Here is a 15501-nt window from a genome sequence, read left to right on the forward strand (position 1 = left end):
TTGGAAACTGCACCATGGCCGAAATGAAGCTGACTTAAACCTTATTATGATGTTTAAGTTGTGGGTCATTGTTTATATAACCACACATATATATATATACACTTTTCCAACTTAAGAAAAGCTTTGTTTGAACTAAACCAAAGTGTCAAAGGTCAGTATGTAATGTTAGAAAAGAATCTGATGTTTTTATCACTTAAGCTTTTCTTAAGTTGGAAAAGTGTGTGTATATATATATATAACTCTAAAGCAATGTTGACAAAATGAAAATGGCTGAAACCCTGGTGTTATCACTGAGCCTCAGTGTGTGGACTTGAGTCAGGCTTTATTATTGATCATTGTATAGAAACATTTACTTGAATTGTGCACGGAAAACGCTGTGCTGCTACAGTCGCGGTTGTTTGGTGAAAACAAACCATCATTGTCATAAAACGTTACAAAATAGTTTTCTCAGGACGACAAGTGACTGCTGTTGTCCCCTTAGCTACAGTGATGCTAAGTCTACGAACTTAGTCCTTCTTCCTTCATCATTTTGGTGATCAGCTGATGATGTTCAACTGCAGGGAAGAAGCAGTCATTGAAGAACTGGTGGATCATCTGGTGTTTGGCTTCTCTCTCTCTCTGTCTTTGCCTTTGACGTTCTTCTCTCCGTTCTGAGAAGAAATGCATGTTTTATTTTAAAAGTGCTATTTGTTGGTATTCAACCGTAAAGAAAAGAAGAACCCACCTGCAGACAGACGCCGGGCTTCAGAGTCGCCTTCTTGTAGACTGCTAGAACTCTCCTGTGTACTGGAAAACTCTCCGGAGTTAGTGAATTCTCCTTCCTGTGGTTAGATACATTAGATTTTTATAAGGTTTATGGTATTTTCCTTGGTTTTGCCATTTGGTATTTGATATTTGGTAAGTCAACAAAATAGTAATGCTGACTCACCGACAGCAACGAGCTGCTCTCCAACTCTGACCGGTCGCTATTGTCCGTGTAAGACCTGGATGAGGGCTGCTCCATGTCCACTGGGGACTGAGAGAACTGTGGACACTTCACCTCAGCTGAGCCGAGCAGGACCTCGAAGAACTCCAGGAATGTTATCTGTAAAGATCACAGAAGAGACAATCAGCCATTAGTTGGCAATGAAGAAGATGCAGGGTGTCGACATGTGTAGGAATGTGACCTTCAGACTCAGGCTGGAGGTCAGATTGTTGGGTTCAGGACTCTCCAAGGTGATGATCTTCAGTAACTTCACTGTGGTCAGCTTGTCGTCCAACAGATGGAGATCCTGATTAAAAAATATATTGGGGTCTTACACTTGGTATTGACACTTTGATACATTTGGAGCCCAAACTAGAGTGTCTAGAAAACATGGATTTATTCTCTACTTGTCTGCCACTCCCGACTTCTGACTAAACACCTGTATAATAGTCAAGCTGCTGTAGAATGGTACGGGACTTGACCTTGATTTTCGTTTGTTATACTGCAGAAACAGTCTTTCTGCTGAAAGCAGCAGCCTTGTCTGACGCAGAAACATAAGCTCTATCTATACAGCGGTAAAATACCCTGTACAGCCACAGCAGATGTCTGTAGGTCATCATCTTGTCATCAGTGGAGCCCGCATAGAGTCTGCCGTAGATATGGTAGACCTCCCAGCACCTCTTCATGTATGTCATGGTCGTGGCTGAACAGTCAGGAAGTCGAAAGACAAAACCTACAAAACACAGCTGCAGTTAACGCCAGACTAGTCTGAGTGTGTTAATCCAGCCATTCAATGATGTGATGGAAGGACCTTTCACCCTCTTGGCATTAGGGAGGATGTCTTCTATCAGCAGTTTGGACAGACAGGCAGCCAGAAGGTACTTTGGAGAGCTGTGGAAAAAGAAAATGATGACAAGGTTTTGGCCTTGGTAAGACTTCAACCTGAAATGGCAGAATGTTGCTGTGGTTGCTTTCATCACCGACCATAAAGATATGATATGACACAAATATAATATTATATATATATATATATATATAACTAATATTAGTATCAGAGGTAGAGGTGTATGGTTGTCTTACTCCATGTCCTCACTTAGGATGTGATAGGCAATGATGACAAAACAGCTCAGGAGTCCACGCAGCGGAATGGAGGTGAAAGGTGAGTGGTTGTTTTTTTCTGTGTCTTCTGGGAGACACACAACAACTATAAGTGAGAAGTCCAGTCTAAGTCAAAGCACCTGACTGAATCTCATCTCAACCACAGCGACACGACCGTCGTTCTCACCACTGATTAAACGGTCGATCTCTGTCAGAGTGATGTCATGGTGGATGTAACAGTCTTTCAGCAGACGCCACAGCTGCAGACGCGACAGCAGGAAGATGTTGTTTGGCGACCCGGTGGAACCCAGTCTGCTGTAGAAGCTGTAGATGGACCTCAGCTCTGCGTTGTTCCTCAGAACAGCAAACTCCACCTGCAAACACAGGGACAAGAACATGTATGACAGTAAATATTTTTATTTTTTGTATTTTGAACTTGTTCTGCTAATGACTGTGAATTTGAACCTGTTTGAGCTCGTTTTGACGCCTTTTCTCAGGGATGTTCTCCAGGAGACGTTCAATGTTCAAGGTCATATCTGGCCCCAAGACGGAGGAACCACTGCGAGACAGAAGAACGGCACCTGTGACAGGAGTGGGGAGAAGGTAAGGTTCTGTCACGGTATCTCACTAAAATAACTCTGCAGCTTATATTATGGTTTTACAACAACCAATCTGAAAAAACCCATGTGTGGATTAACCTGCATATCAATCAATAGAAAAGTACTTTACCACAGAGAGGAGTCAGTGCTCGGTTCCCGTTCATGTTGGTCATACGATCATCCACAAACTGTCCTTCAAAAACATGTCCGTCCTTAAATGTGAATTTACCCTGTGATTCACATCATCACCATGGTTACAAGAGGAACCTTTTTCACTGTACATCCTGACGGTGTCATGTCTCCACAGTACCTTCCCATGTTTCTTATTGTTCCTCCACTCGCCTTCATAGACGGCACCTCCAGCGTAGAAAAACGTTCCGTGTCCGTGCCTCTGGCCGTGGACAAAATCCCCCGTGTAACGATTATTCCGGGAATACTGGGAAATGTCTGTCCTCCTCAGGATCCAGACATGTGTTCCCAGTCCATGCTGTTGGAGCAGTCCCAGCAGGAACATCAAATAAATTAGTACGTGTTTACATTAGTAAATTAGTCTTCCTTAGTCTGTGTTTAGTTTGTGATTTTTGTCGATTAGTCGATATCAATGTTTAAAAATCTTTAGTTACATAAATTGACCACAAGATGTAAGAGTAAAGCAGTAGCACATGTGTCCTCTATGGACATTTCTGTGGATTTCTTAAATACCTGCACCCCGTTCTGCCACATGCCCACATACTCCTGCCCCAGCTTCATCCACTTCATGGTGCCCTCCCCATGCCTGAGATTGTTCTTCCACTCTCCAGAGTAGGTGTTACCAGAGGGAAAGCTGTTAAAAACAAAGGATGTTTCCTTTAATAATCAAGGTTACAGAGTTGCTGGTGAATTTAAACCACATATGAATCCATAACAACCATCTGTCTCCAGATCCCTGTCTGCTGTTCTTCACCCACTCTCCTTTGTACCAGGATGTCTTAGACCCGTTGAAAAACATCACACCCTAAGAGAGGAATAAACACGTATTTATCCCTGTAGGTCCTTCCCTCTTGTCTGTTATGTACGTACACACTGTATAAAAACAGCACACACAGCTCTGATAACTGAGGTAGTCTAGAAATAAGACAGTAAAAATATACTATATAAAGGATAACAAAGACTTGGCCTAATGTTAGCTAAAGTTGGCCTTAACATTTGGCAAAAGTTTTATCCAACATGACAGCTAACAGTTAGTCCTGCTGTAGCATTAGGTCAGTGAAATGATATTAATAATATGAAGTCAGACCAGCAGACCTGTCCGTGCCTTTTGCCCTGATCCCACTGCCCGATATAGGACACTCCATATTTGATACAGGTGTAGGACCCAGTTCCGTGTCGCTTTCCGTTGTAGATTTCCCCTGTGTAGGAACTGCCGTTGGCCCACGTGTAAGTGCCCTGACCCATGGGCATGTTGGACACAAATTCTCCCTGTTCAGTCCCAGGACATTTCCATATCAGTTATGAAATCACCAGAACAATGATACTTCCTTATCGTGTTTTAGGCCGTGATGGACTAATGTAGCAGTATGTTCATCATATATAAAATATAATTTATGTCAAATGTGAAAATGATTGATGGCGTACAAAACAAAATCAGCCCTCCCCCTTGAAAACCTTTACTGTACCTCATATTTCATGCCCTTTGACCATGTGAAGACACCATGTCCATCCATGAGTCCTTTGCTGAATGTGCCCTGAAAATAGTTCAAATAAATTAGTATCACACTTTCATTTAGTCTCACTTTTTTTTAATGCTGTATTTTACCGTGAACATGTGACCTCCTTCAAAACACGCAACGCCCTTTCCATGAGGCAGCTCCTCTTTTGTTTCTCCTTCATATCTGTCCATACCAGAAACACCAGAGGGTGAAGGGAGGGAGGGAGGTAAGGAAAGAGAGGCAAAGAAGGGAGAGAGAGGTAATTGAAGTGAGGGAAGGCGAGAGAAAGGACAGCAGGAAGGAAGGGAATAAAGGAAGAGGTTAGAAGAAAAAGGATGGTGATCAGAAAATGTGTAAAGAAAGAATTCTTGGCTTACTTTTCAATATTTATCCTGAGTAGTGCAGGTAGTTGGAAATCCTCCTCATCTTCTTCCTCTTCCTCCCTTTCCTCGTCCTGTCCTTCCTTGTCTTCCCCATGTTCCTCCTCTTGCTCCTCCTGTTGTTTTTCCTCCTGTTGTTCCTCCCTTTCCTCCTGAGGTCGATCACTGTTTCTCTCCTCGTCTCCTTGTTGCTCCTCTTCCTCAGTTGGACTCTCTTTGACTTCAGAAAACTGTTCCTCTGAGTTGTCAGAACACGTCGCTAAGTTTTTGTCCTTATCTGCTTCCTCTTCTACCTGTGACATGTTGTTTTTGTGTTATTTTGTTTAAATCTAACTTTGTATTTCGGCTCCTGTCGCAGCAGTTATGTTTTTCGTCTCTCCCTGATGTTTTACGGCAGTTTTTACAAATCATAGTATATTTTCCGCTGATTTTTCTTTTGTCCTTTTCAAAGGATTCAAAGGATTATTTTCTTGTATTTCCGTTTTACAAAAATGTATTATTACCATTATTAAACATTTTACGGTCAATTACAATCAACAAAGTCGAATTGGTTTGTCTACCTACCGAGTTGTTTCTAACGCACGGCGGAGGCTCGTCGCCATAGAAACGCCTAGGACGCTTTTGACTACGGCAGGGTTGCTGGGTCAAAAAACGTCAGCGAGTTTTTTAGAACAAATATACTGAAGTGTTTGTGTCTGATCGATAAAGTTTGATTGTGATTTGGCAGAATCAGAGAATTGGAGATGGCAAAAAATAACAAAAACAAAATGCATACACCTTTGTAAAAGTACTTTATAATTCAAATGTTTTTGATCAAGGGATTTTCTTGTCAGGTATTTAAGATGGCACACTTTGTAGGCTAATGAAAAATAAAGATAAAGTTCAAGTTTAGCAACAAAAAAAAAATCGCAATTAAAACTTAAAAATGATCTTCCAGGCTGTGTCCATTTCTCATTTGACATTGTGTCAAAAATTCTATAAAACTTTCTTTTTTAAGTCTTTATAAACCCTTATGTTCAAACATGTCTGATGACAATGATGAGACATTGTTTATTTATTTATTTTCAATAAAAAATGTACATTAATGTAAAAAAAACCTAAATGACAAAACATCTTGAAACATATTTATCAAAAACACAAACATTTGGAATCTGAACAGTGAAGTGAACAGCAATGTCTCCAGTGTGTCTTTCTGTCCTGGTTCAGGTCCAGGTCAGTCTGGGGAGATGATGTCCAGGTTGGCCAGGTGTCTCATGGTGGGCCGACCATGCGGGCAGTTCCAAGGATGCTCAATTTCCCCCATGTGGACGACGAGCTTCTTCATCTCGCTGACACTCAGGGCTGTGCCGATCATGATCTGAATATCAAAGTAACAGGAACAGACGTGAGAACATTAGAACCACTCTTTATTAAAGCCAAGAGCTAGAATGTTTCCAAACCCACAGATTTTCGACAGGCTCTGGAGGCAAACATCTGTCTGACTCTGGACGGTCGGCACATGACGCCCGGACTGTCTGTCAACATGAAGATCAACTCCTCGATATCAGCTGGACCAAATGTCCAGTTCTTACTGGTGGGCAGAGACACCAGTTTGACCCTCTCCATCACCTGAGCTGCAGCCAGGACAAAAACAAATGTGAGAATATTCAAATAAAAAAAAAAAGACAAATGAAATTATTCGTATGCTACCTTCTTCCTCGATCTGAAACTCAAAGCCGTTCTTTCTAAAAATCTCAATGTTCTCCATGAGAATGTTCTCACTGACAGCTGTGAGCTGGAGTTTCTGAGGGCTGCAAATACACAAAAAACACAATTTCATTTATTGCCATAATTGGTCCTTGAGGTTTGATGTGGTTCCTTAGTCTTAGTCTGCAGCTAATTTGACACCAGGGTTTGAGACTCTTACATGATGAGTTTCTGTCCTTGTAGGACCGTGTGCTGCTGCAGCATCTCAAAGTTGTACTTCTCATCTGTGGCGTGCTGGTCGATCATAAAGATGTCTGAGTTGAGCTTGGTGATGATGAAGCCCAGGTTGAACTGACCAATGATCTCCATCTCTTTGAACATGTCTTTGCTGCAGAGATAAACATTAGGTTTAACGACTCAGGTTCAGAGAGAGTTACTTGTCACAGCAGTCAGCTCTGACCTGATCTCCTTCTTCAGCTCCTCCTCTGCACTCTGGTTCTCTCCAGGGTTGATTTTGGCCTTGAAGCGTCGGTATCGAAGCTCATCAACTGCCTTTTGTCTCTGCTGGTTCTTCATCCTCTGGATTTTTCCTTCAAGCTCTTGTAAAGAGAACTGTAGAGTTACTGTTGTTCTCTGCTGACAAACAGGAGCGTCCAACTTGTTGTTCAAGGATTCAGCAGAGACGTTACTTAGGGGAGTGGATTTATGTTCTCTGGGGTTCTGTGGATGTTCTACCTTGGCCCTTTTTGTATCCGGGCTCAAAAGAAAGTCCTCTTTTGAAGCAAAAGGCTCAGACTGTGCCTCTGGCTCCTCGGTGTGAACATCATCATCAAACATTTCTTTATCTTTGTCATCAGGAACGTCAATGGCTCCAGGAAAACTCGCCTCCAGACCAGAACATTTAAGTTCTGTGATTGCAGTCATGAGCAAAGGACTGTCTTTTTCCTCCTCTGCATCACCACTTGACTTGTTCCTGTACCTGAAACCATCAAGTACAGATTTCTCAGATTTCAGAGGTGATTTTAAACTGCAGTCTGAAACTGAAGGTTTGACTTCAGACTTGAAGAACGACTGCAGAGTTTTCTGTGCTGGCCCACTGTTGTTACTGCCATTTGCTGCCTTCGCTGTACCTGTTTTGCTCCCAGCATTTGTGCTGTAATGATTTGAAAAGACAGCTTTAAGGTTGGCCAGATTCAGGGATACCTTTGGACTCTGTAACTCTGATCCTAAATGTTCTTGGATGTTCTCCTCTGAAGGGACAATGTGACAAATGTTAGCTGTGACGTCTAAAGATTTGGAGCTTGGCACGTGTGTGTAGTTGAGGCTGATTTTATTTGCTCCGGCCTCATACAGAGTGATAAGGGAGCTCTTCAGAATGGCCAGCAACAGCTTCTCCTCCTGCAGGAAAATCTGACGTTTGTCCGGAGTCACGTTCACATCCACACATTCTGGAAAAACAAGACAGACAAAAGTATGACGTCAATAAAGTCGATGCGCCTTAGACTAGGTTTTTGATGGTGGTTTTCTCACCTGAAGCGACAGCTATATTCAACGCAACAAATGGATACTGATGTCTGTTGTACATGTGGTAGACCTCATTCACAACTTTGGTCACCTGAGTAAATATAAACCACAAATCTATGGGTTTGGAACTTTACATTTGCTTTGTTAGGAATTATATCTAATTCTGGAGATTTTTTAAAGACAAATTTGATAAAGTATAAGATTTTTTTAAAATTTAGTCTAGTTCTAAATTACCTTGAGTGGATCACATGGTCTGTTGTTGACGAAGTAAAACTGTCGGTCTGTAGCACTTCTTCCAACACCATGGTCAGCACGTGACACAAAACCTGTGATGCTGCAGAAGTACACAACTTCTAATACTACAGCTGTCGAACAGGTTACATTTTTATTCTGATTATTCACAGGGTCTGAAATTGTATTTCCCACTGTGTGTATAAAACAGTATGTGTATCAATGTGCATGTCATAAATATAATAAGATTAACATTAATATCACCATTGACATTAATTTCACAGCACTTGATACAGAGATGAAGATAACAGGGAGAAGAACATGGGTTTTCTCAGTAACTTACGTGAATAGCTGCTTAGGAAGCTCAGCATCATTCAGTCCATATTCTTCAACGATGTTTTCAGAAGGAGACATTTGTTCAAAGGGCAGAAGAGTCTGTAGCTGTGGAAAAATGTGGTTCCAGGTCTTAAATGCTGACATTCTTCTGCAGTTAAATGTACAAATGTTAATATTCCTAAAGTGTTTCAACCTGTTTTGGACCAAAAATAGCTCCTATGTTGTCTCTCATACTGTGGCTGCCGTTGGTGCTGAGGACCGTGCTGCGCTTTCCTTTCTCATTTTGGTTGGAGCAGGTGATTCGGACCCCTGTTGAGATGATGCAGTACGACTGCAGGACGTGGAGCATTTTGGCATATTCCTACAAAACGTTATGAACACAGCAAACTTACCTACGTGCTTTTCACCCCAAAACTAGTACTTTGTTGATATGCTGAAGTATAGACAATCATTGTATGCTCCATGCATTCACCCTCAATATTGACTAAAGAAAAATTCACAAAATTTTAATTACGTTTCCAAATTGTTTCCACAGGAAAAAAACACGGAATCAAATTCTTTGCAACATGTTTTAGGCCTTCAAAATTCCTAGTTACTGCAGTCGAAATGGTGTTGAACTTTACTGATGTATGTGAATGACTCTTGGTTGACCAACCTTTTTAATATTGCGCTGGAACTCCTTGTGTCGCACAGGAAGTGTGGCAAAAAGCTGCAGTAGACTCACTGTGGTGCCCTGCTGGCGAGGCTGAGGTGAACGCTGCACTAGATGACCTTTGTGGTCAAACACTAGCTTCGTTCCCACTTGCATAGACTCATGACAAGTCACCACACTCAGGTCACTGGGGAAAAGTAAGTCAACTATATTAAGTGACATTTCAAAATTTTATTGCAAGCAAATGTCAAAATGAGAGTGTTTTACCTAAGAGCACATAAAGAACTAAGGGCTTCTCCTCTGAAACCAAATGTTTCCACATGAATGAGGTCAGAAAAATCCCTGAGCTTTGATGTGTGGTGTTTTAATGCTGCGGAAAAGACAAAAACATGTCACTTTATCAACAAAAGGAAAAGCAGACCTGCATTATTTACTAGATATTTTTGACACTCACTCAGTCCTTCAAAGTTGGCCTCCTCCACACCTTTACCATTGTCTGACACCTCCACAAGCTCTACTCCACACTCCTTTAGTTTCACATCTGCAACAACGTGTACAAGGTTTAATTCAACGATCCAATCGTGTCAGAAACAAAAGAGCATAGCGCTTGACTCACCAATGTTGGTGGCCCCTGCATCAATGCTGTTCTCAACCAGCTCTTTGACAGCTGTGGCTAAAGTCAAAACCACCTGTCCTGAACAGATCTGATGCACTGAGTTCTTGTCAATAGCCTTAATGGCTCCAGCAGGGTCAGGGCTGAAAAGACGGGAGAGGAAAATAAATGACCATTTATCATTTCTCTTTACTTTGAGACACCAGGGTTGTTGACAGATTTACACCTTGCATGCTTCAAAGCATCAACGAAACATCAGATTGCATATATAAGAAAACTTTACACTTTGCATTAACAAAGTGTATGCAAACACAATGACAGGGACCTCACCATGCGTCAGACATCTTCAAAGCCTGAAGAACGAAGATAATGTTATTAAAGTTTTATAAATTACGTCATGTTATTATAGAAATAGACAGCCTAGAATTGAGGGGTTTATAATAAGTCACTATATATTTTGTGGGATTTAACGCCTTTTTGCGCCTCTGTGTTGATATAAACACAAACGAGAAGCCAAACCGCGCAGTCCGCTCTTGGTGTTCGCGAACGTCACTGGTGCCCACAACTGCGCAATTCGATTATTGCGTTAAAAAGTCAAAGCAAATTGTGTTACCCACATGTAAGTACATGAAAAACATTAAAGTAACCAATGGTTTTAGTGCGAATATAATCAATTTTAATTCATATGTTTTGTTAAAACGATTGCCATGAAACGTGTAAATTTCATCATCAATGTGAACTTTCACCTTGCAAGGGTTCATCTGCGAGTACGTCATATTTACACAAAAAGAAGAAAGAATTCCGTTTTGCAGTCCTATGTCAAAATTTTCAACACGTCAACTTTGTTTCCCTGAGGTCATAATCGTATTGGTGTGGTAACTTTGATTGGCGTTGTTTACCCTGAAATCTATTTTTAAATAATAAACCAAAGTCTCTTGTTGTCTTTTCTCAGACGGCCCCTTAAGCGGCTTCTGGCCGTTTATAGCTTTGTGTATCATGGTTCTGCTTATGGCTGTTTAGGGATAGTTCAGTATTCCGACACATTCATGTAGTAACAGCTGTTGAAGCGAGAGTTTAATTTGTATTTTAAAACGTCTCACTAGAGATATGGGGTAGTCGCATTTGTTTTAGAGACAAGTATTCGACATTCGCATGATTTTCAAACATGTTCGCTTCTTCTAAACGTGGTTTGTTCCAGTCGGAAGAATGTTCCGGTAATGGAAGTCATTTTTTTGCTCTAAATAACATTAAAACTACAAAACGGCACGAAGTCAGCGAGAGTTTGCTAAGTTTAGCAAATGAAGAAGACGACGATGTACACTTTGACAGTAAGTAGATATTGATTGCCTTATATATAAAGCCATTTCCCAGTATCTTAAATCCGTACACATAAGGAAAACACATTTTCCTTATTACATTTTAAGCTGTACGTGAGGTGAAAACTCGAATTTAATTGTACAGCCCATATTCAAAACGCATATAAAGGTAGTAATATAATCTATATCATTCATTATTATATTAAATATATATTGAGAAGGATATTGGATTTTTGAGTGTTTTACAATTTAATTTCAACATTATCGAGATAAAAACATCATTATGCCAGCTATATTAGTATATCCCTTACAACAATAAATTTAAAAGCTTTGTCTCATTCAACCTTGTACAGTCACACTAGAAACAAACAACATGAATTAACTCAGAATTGTTTAATAAAATAATTAAAATAAATTAAATAATCACAGTATCTGTAACGTTAACTGTTATGCTGTTTTTGACTTGACTGTTTGTTGTTGTAACATGGTTTGTGTCACATGGTTCAAAGCTTTGGATGAAGTCCAGGATTATTGTGACGTTAAATCTTGGTTAGATATAATTTGAATGTAGATCGCTCCCCCTAGTGGCAGTCAGTACATATACTCTATTAGTTAGTTCAGGGTTTGTTTGTTTTTTGTTTTAAGTAAAACGGCCTCTTATTCTTTTGCCCCAGACACGGTGACCATGTGCCTCAGTGGGCTGGTCATGTTTACATGGTGCAGTAGGTGTAGACGACTGGAGCGGACAGATAAGCTCTGCACACGCCGCCCTTTATGTATAATCAAGATGAGCTCTTTTAGTGGCTTTGAGGTGAAAAGGATGATCATTACTTCAGTTCTGATGACTTAATATTGTATCAAAAAGAGTATTTTATGCTGACCAAGATGGACCTAAAGGAGAAAAACTTAGTTGAAATGATTGCCAAAGTTATTGAAGAAGGTAAGATGCTTCTTTGTATTAAATTACCTGATTAGAAAACTTCAAGAGGGAATTCATTTTATTAAGACTTTTAAGTATAAAATAATGATCTTTTCTTGACGTTTTCACTCAGCTTCAGACACAGATAATAACAACGAGGTGTTGATGGCTGGTCAACATTATCCGTCCATCCATGAGTTTGCCTCTGCCATTCCCAACCATCTACTCCTGGGATCGCTTCTGGAGCATCTGTGCTTTGTCTATGAGAGTAACCCTTCACGGGCACATGTGCTGTTTAAGGGTAGGAGTTTTAAAATTATATTTTTTAAGCTCTATATCACTATTTTAGAGTCAAACTGGTGTGCTGACCGATATCCAGAATTGATTTAGATTTTCAACTGGATTCAATTGAATTTTATTATAAATGTATTGAAATAATTTTTTTTAATTACTCTAATGCAAACTGTATACAAACCTGTACTTCACTGGATCATTGGATGAAATGTCACTCTACCTGTGTTTGTTGTGCTGCTAATCTGGCACGAAAGAAGAAACAGGAAAATTGATATTCATCTAAATTTAAGTATACATTGTTCAGATCCCCAATTCAAGGCTGATAAGCCTTCATGTTTGAGCTGAAAATAATGACCAACACAAACCCAGTTCTATCACAGACCACAGTCAACATTTAAAGACTGTACACTGTATTTGCAGTGTATTCACACATGATGTTGTTTCCTTTCTAACAGTCATTGGCCAGCGTTTAGCAGCCATGAACCTCCTCTCTCCACTGGCCATAAGTGATGAGTTCAGCACAGTCAGACTGCAGCACAACCGGGCCTTCACAGAGCTGCTTAATGCTGCCACTTCTTCATTGTACCCACAGGTAAACTATATGACACCATGGAGTCCAAAACTAGAGTTCTCTGTCATTTAGAATTGTTTTTAAAGAGCCATAAACTTTATTTATTTTAAAACTAGGCTCAGGTCATTCTCTTAACGCAACTAAAGAGTCACTGCACCAGTTAGAGATGATACTATTGCTGTTGGAAAAAAAAATTATCGGGCTGGGGTGTTCTTTACATTTGATAAAACTGTCCTGAAGGTTGTCAAAAAGCCCCAGGAAAAAAAACCCTGGCTGCAGAAGGTATTAGTCTTTTTTAATCACTTGATTTTGTCTTTTTTTGCAGAATCTTGCTGCAAGCCCACACAATCCTTCTGTAAGGTAAAGTGTATTTTTATTTCATCTTGTTTGTGAGGAATATTTTGGATTTTATTTAGAATTTCTGTGTCTTCCCCTCAGGCCAAAAGAAGGACTATTTCAGGCTCAGACATCACGATACATCAGTGAGTTTGAAGAAATCTGTCGCCTTGGTAAAGGATCATATGGGCATGTTTTTAAGGTATTCATTTTTTTATTTCTCAACCTTCTGTTAAAGACATAAGAGAAGACATTAAACACAGTGTGTTTTTAATAACCTTGTAGGTGATGAACAAACTGGATGGACAACATTATGCTGTGAAGAAAATTCTAATCAAAAAAGTGTCCAAGGATGACTGTATGAAGGTAACAACCATTGTTATCTTCATGGTCCAGTGACATAATTACTGTCAAAGTTTGTGCTGAAAAAAATGTCTGGTCATTTTGTCGTAGGTGCTCAGGGAAGTAAAGGTGTTGTCCAGTCTTCATCATGTCAACGTAGTTGGTTATCACACTGCTTGGATGGAGCATGTACAACCGACTGCAAGTATGTTTACTTGGGGTGTGTGCATTTTGTGGGATGGGTACAAGACCTCATGCAGTTTGCCTTTGAACCTCATGAAGTCCTCTCATGAGGAATGGACAGAATGTGTATACATATAAAAATGTACTACCAGTAGATAAGCTTCATTGATACATTCAAATAAATACCTTTAAATTGCCACAGGTCCTACAGAGCCTCATCTGCCTGCACTGGAGTCACCTGCAGAACGTGACAGGTGGGATGAAGGTGGATTTTAACATCCACTTAATTATTAGGATCAATCTTCTCTTCGACTAAGTGGCTGTCATGTTTTGTGTTGCAGTCCTGGTGGGCAGAGCCCTGACAACAGCAGCCATGGCTCCTCCATAGTTTTCCAAAGCCTCAGTCAAGAAACTTCAGCTGCTGCTGCTGCCACCGTAACAATTGATGACTCTGAAAGCGACAAAAAATCAGTCCAAGCTCTAGTCCCAACTCTAGATGTGGGCCAGATAGTGTGTCCCAAGACCAGACATGGCATACCTGAGAACTTTGTTCCCTGTGTCTTCCTGGGAAAGAGGACTCCCCTGAAAAGCTCCAAATGTCCTGCCATGGGCTGGGACAGCTCTGTGTTGTTGGAGGAGGAGTCCAGCAGGAGCAGCATGGAGCTGAACAACAACTCCTGTATTGACAAAGACTGTTTGCAGTGGACTGACCAGCGCTCACACAAGTCTTCTAATGATGTGGGTCCAAAAGTCAGTTGGTCACAAAAGTCAGCTCTTTGCAAATTACTTCAAGTTAGAGCAGGAATCTTTGGAAGAAGACCTAGCAACACTCATGAAACATGACTTAAAATTAAAAAATAAGACGAACTATTTTTTTATTATGTATCATTTGCCCAGGAAACATTCAAGGTGTTAAAAGTCAACTGTGTCAAAATGTCCAAATATTTTTTTAACGTTTGATACATTTGATCTGTGCAGGTGCAGTTCCAGCTGATGCTCTACATCCAGATGCAGCTATGTGAACGTTCACTGAAGGAGTGGATCTCTGAGAGGAACGCCAGGCCCAGGGGTGAAGGAAACAAAGGTCAGATACTTTAAAAATACAACATTTGTCTTGCATTATGTTATGTCATGGCAGATATGAGGCGCCACCACAGAAGGGCACCAAAGCACAGTTTGACCACACCTGCAAAAACGTTAAAAGCAGCAGGTCTTTGTCTTAATGAATGTCACCACCTTTGGAGTGTGTTCATGTAAATGATCTGCCTCTCACAGAGTGTTACAATCCAAAATACTTTTATTACGGTACCTTTTTTTTCTCAGTAGGTCAACACTCCTTGTAACACTATGATATTTAGCCTGGAGGTTGTGGCAAAAAAAAGTCATTTTTCATTGGATACAAAGTTAAACGGATTTTGTTGAAAGATTTACTTTTCTGCTTTCAGAGGGATGTGTTACTGGATAGTTTACTCCTCTTTCAGAGGGATGTGTTACTGGATAGTCTCCAGTGCACCGTATAGCGGTTAGCATTGCTACCTTGCTATGAAATCACAAGCAAAAACACTTTTACTTGTTTAAGCTGATTGACTACACCCACTGATTCTACTTCCAGATCCCTACAGCTGTGTTGATACTGAACATGCTCTCTGCCTGCTGAGAAACATACTGGAGGGAGTTGAATACATTCACTCCAGAGGAATCATGCACCGGGACCTGAAGGTAGGACGATGATTTTATTTTTCCTGTTTGAAATCGGTTCTGTTCGAGTC

The 15501-nt window shown here is 40.5% G+C and overlaps 3 protein-coding genes and 1 long non-coding RNA gene across 7 annotated transcripts; 2 read left to right on the forward strand and 2 right to left on the reverse strand.

Annotated features, from left to right (window-relative positions):
• Positions 1–111: 111 nt before the first annotated feature.
• rsph10b (radial spoke head 10 homolog B) lies at positions 112–5305 on the reverse strand. Of its 3 annotated transcripts, none has more exons than XM_017034370.2 (17): positions 4727–5305; positions 4457–4532; positions 4317–4385; positions 3946–4119; positions 3570–3655; positions 3364–3484; positions 2972–3148; positions 2792–2891; positions 2528–2643; positions 2250–2436; positions 2045–2147; positions 1776–1855; positions 1549–1697; positions 1167–1271; positions 929–1084; positions 725–821; positions 112–650 (listed from the first exon to the last, which is right to left on the reverse strand). In XM_017034370.2, exons 1-17 carry the CDS (start codon positions 5029–5031, stop codon positions 499–501), a joined length of 2253 nt encoding a protein of 750 aa, XP_016889859.1. In that variant the 5' UTR covers positions 5032–5305; the 3' UTR covers positions 112–498. The 3 variants fall into 3 exon arrangements, with proteins under 3 accessions (XP_016889859.1, XP_016889858.1, XP_016889857.1); XM_017034369.2 differs by having other exon boundaries at positions 2045–2150; XM_017034368.2 differs by having other exon boundaries at positions 2045–2168.
• Positions 2340–6060, forward strand: LOC112487341 (uncharacterized). The gene is made up of 3 exons (XR_003050359.1): positions 2340–2460; positions 2560–2665; positions 5936–6060. It is a non-coding gene; the product is annotated as an uncharacterized LOC112487341 (long non-coding RNA).
• On the reverse strand, positions 5809–10299 carry pms2 (PMS1 homolog 2, mismatch repair system component). Its single transcript, XM_008315096.3, has 14 exons — positions 10102–10299; positions 9775–9914; positions 9613–9699; positions 9426–9528; positions 9162–9345; positions 8700–8867; positions 8514–8611; positions 8174–8273; positions 7946–8030; positions 6876–7863; positions 6636–6803; positions 6419–6519; positions 6173–6342; positions 5809–6086 (listed from the first exon to the last, which is right to left on the reverse strand). The coding sequence occupies exons 1-14, from the start codon at positions 10113–10115 to the stop codon at positions 5943–5945; spliced, it is 2550 nt and encodes an 849-aa protein (XP_008313318.1). The 5' UTR covers positions 10116–10299; the 3' UTR covers positions 5809–5942.
• Positions 10300–10779: 480 nt separating this feature from the next.
• On the forward strand, positions 10780–15499 carry eif2ak1 (eukaryotic translation initiation factor 2-alpha kinase 1). 2 transcript variants are annotated; one of them, XM_025057719.1, is made up of 11 exons: positions 10780–11099; positions 12140–12307; positions 12756–12892; positions 13197–13231; positions 13310–13409; positions 13493–13573; positions 13661–13754; positions 13935–13986; positions 14074–14482; positions 14711–14816; positions 15345–15499. In XM_025057719.1, exons 1-11 carry the CDS (start codon positions 10937–10939, stop codon positions 15461–15463), a joined length of 1464 nt encoding a protein of 487 aa, XP_024913487.1. In that variant the 5' UTR covers positions 10780–10936; the 3' UTR covers positions 15464–15499. The 2 variants fall into 2 exon arrangements, with proteins under 2 accessions (XP_024913487.1, XP_024913488.1); XM_025057720.1 differs by lacking the exon at positions 15345–15499 and having other exon boundaries at positions 10786–11099; positions 14074–14470; positions 14711–15204.
• Positions 15500–15501: the final 2 nt, after the last annotated feature.

This window comes from Cynoglossus semilaevis, chromosome 8 (assembly GCF_000523025.1).
Source record: "Cynoglossus semilaevis isolate Cse_v1.0 chromosome 8, Cse_v1.0, whole genome shotgun sequence".
Classification (NCBI taxonomy): Eukaryota; Metazoa; Chordata; class Actinopteri; order Pleuronectiformes; family Cynoglossidae; genus Cynoglossus; species Cynoglossus semilaevis.